We start from the raw sequence: 1,772 nt of genomic DNA, 5'->3' as shown, positions 1-1,772 counted from the left end.
GATGGAAAAGTTATTACTTATGCTTCCAGGCAGTTAAAGAATCATGAGAAGAACTACCCCACACATGACTTGGAGCTTGCAGCAGTGGTATTTGCATTAAAGATATGGCGACACTACCTATATGGCGAGCATTGTGAAGTATTTACATATCACAAAAGTCTCCAGTATATTTTCAAGTAGACAGAGTTAAATATGAGACATAGAAGGTGGATCGAGCTAGTGAAGGATTATGACATCAATATCCTTTATCACCCGGCCAAAGCTAATATGGTAGTAGATGCACTTAGTAGGAAGTCAATGCATGTCCTGGCCCATCTTGTAGTACAAAGGAAAACTTTGGGTCGAGAAATTCAAAAACTAGAAAATGATGGAATTAGATTGGATGAGACCGAAGAAGGACGTATAACTGCTTATGCCTTAGTGGAATCCTCTCTTGTTGCGCATGTTAAGGCTAAGAAAGATGAAGATCCGTATTTAGTAAAGTTAAAAGAAGGAGTGAGAAACAATGAAATCACTGCTTTCACTTTAGGAAGTGATAGAGTTTTGAAGTTGAATGATCCGTTATGTGTGCCTGATGTAGATGGTCTTAGAAAGTCAATAATGAAAGAAGCTCACAACTCGAGGTACTCTATCCACCAAGATGCTATCAAAATATATCTGGACTTGAAAGAGTTGTATTGGTAGAAAGGCATAAAGAAGAAAGTAGCAGATCATGTGGCCAAATGTTTGAATTGCCAGCAAGTCAAAGCCGAGCATCAGAGGCCTAGTGGCCTAGCTCAAGATATAGAGATACCACAATGGTAATGGGAGATGATTAATATTGATTTTGTAGTAGGTCTGCCTCGCACATACCATAAGCATGATTCAATTTGGGTTATTGTAGAGCTACTTACAAAGTCCGTGCATTTCCTACCAGTAAAGACAATAGATTCCGCAGAGCAGTATGCGTAGTTGTACATCAAAGAAATAGTTTGATTGCATGGTAATCCAGTTTCAATCATATCTGACAGAGGCCCTCAGTTCACAGCGCATTTTTGGAAGGCATTTAAGAAAAGATTAGGTACCAATGTCAATTTGAGCACCGCTTTCCATCCACAGACCGATGGCCAGGTAGAAAAGACCATTCAGACTCTCGAAGATATTCGAGCATGTGTTATAGATTTTGGAGGTAATTGGGATAATCACTTGCCACTTATTTATTTGAGGAACAAGGTATGTGAACCTAGGTTTGGCTTGGTATTTATGTTTCATTTATTAAGTACAAGTTATCATGTGTTTATGTCCTTGCTAAATTATATTTGTTGTTGAAGTAGTTTAGTTTCTGTCAGAGTATGTTTAGTTATTAAATAATTTAGTACAATGCAGAGTACATTTAATTCATTAAAGTGATTTACTTTTCCTAAAGTGTGGTGAATTGATTTAGATTTTGGTTGGTTATTGTGGTACCTCCTTTCTGAAGTGTGAGTAATTAGTTTATGAACTGTGTATGGTGCCTATTAATGTCATGTTATGGTATATGTGGTTGTTATTGGTGTGCATAGTCGAATTTATAGAGGAGACTCTGCCAAAACTTTTGAAACTTTAGGGAGTTAACCCAAATTTTGCGGCCTTTGGGAAGTGAGTAGTGCTAAGAAAACTTAAGAAGTTCAAGGACTTAAGGAGTAATTGTTAGCTTAAGAATAAGGCCCTAGCAACATTCAAGGACGAATGTTTTTAATGAGGAAAGATTGTAACACACCTAAAATCTATAAAAGTTTCAATTCATGCTAAAT

The 1,772-nt window shown here is 37.0% G+C and overlaps 1 protein-coding gene across 1 annotated transcript; it reads left to right on the top strand.

The window, feature by feature from the left end:
• Window positions 1-267: 267 nt before the first annotated feature.
• On the top strand, window positions 268-684 carry LOC138898674 (uncharacterized). The gene has a single exon (XM_070184755.1). It carries the CDS (start codon window positions 268-270, stop codon window positions 682-684), a length of 417 nt encoding a protein of 138 aa, XP_070040856.1.
• The last annotated feature ends 1,088 nt before the right edge of the window (window positions 685-1,772 follow it).

The sequence above is a fragment of the Nicotiana tomentosiformis genome, chromosome 9 (genome assembly GCF_000390325.3).
Source record: "Nicotiana tomentosiformis chromosome 9, ASM39032v3, whole genome shotgun sequence".
NCBI lineage: Eukaryota > Viridiplantae > Streptophyta > Magnoliopsida > Solanales > Solanaceae > Nicotiana > Nicotiana tomentosiformis.
This window is presented reverse-complemented; position numbering and strand designations above follow the sequence as displayed.

What these genes read in the sequence shown, in the direction of transcription:
- LOC138898674 (XM_070184755.1), top strand. Translation starts at nt 268, where the DNA reads ATGGTAGTAGATGCACTTAGTAGGAAGTCAATGCATGTCCTGGCCCAT.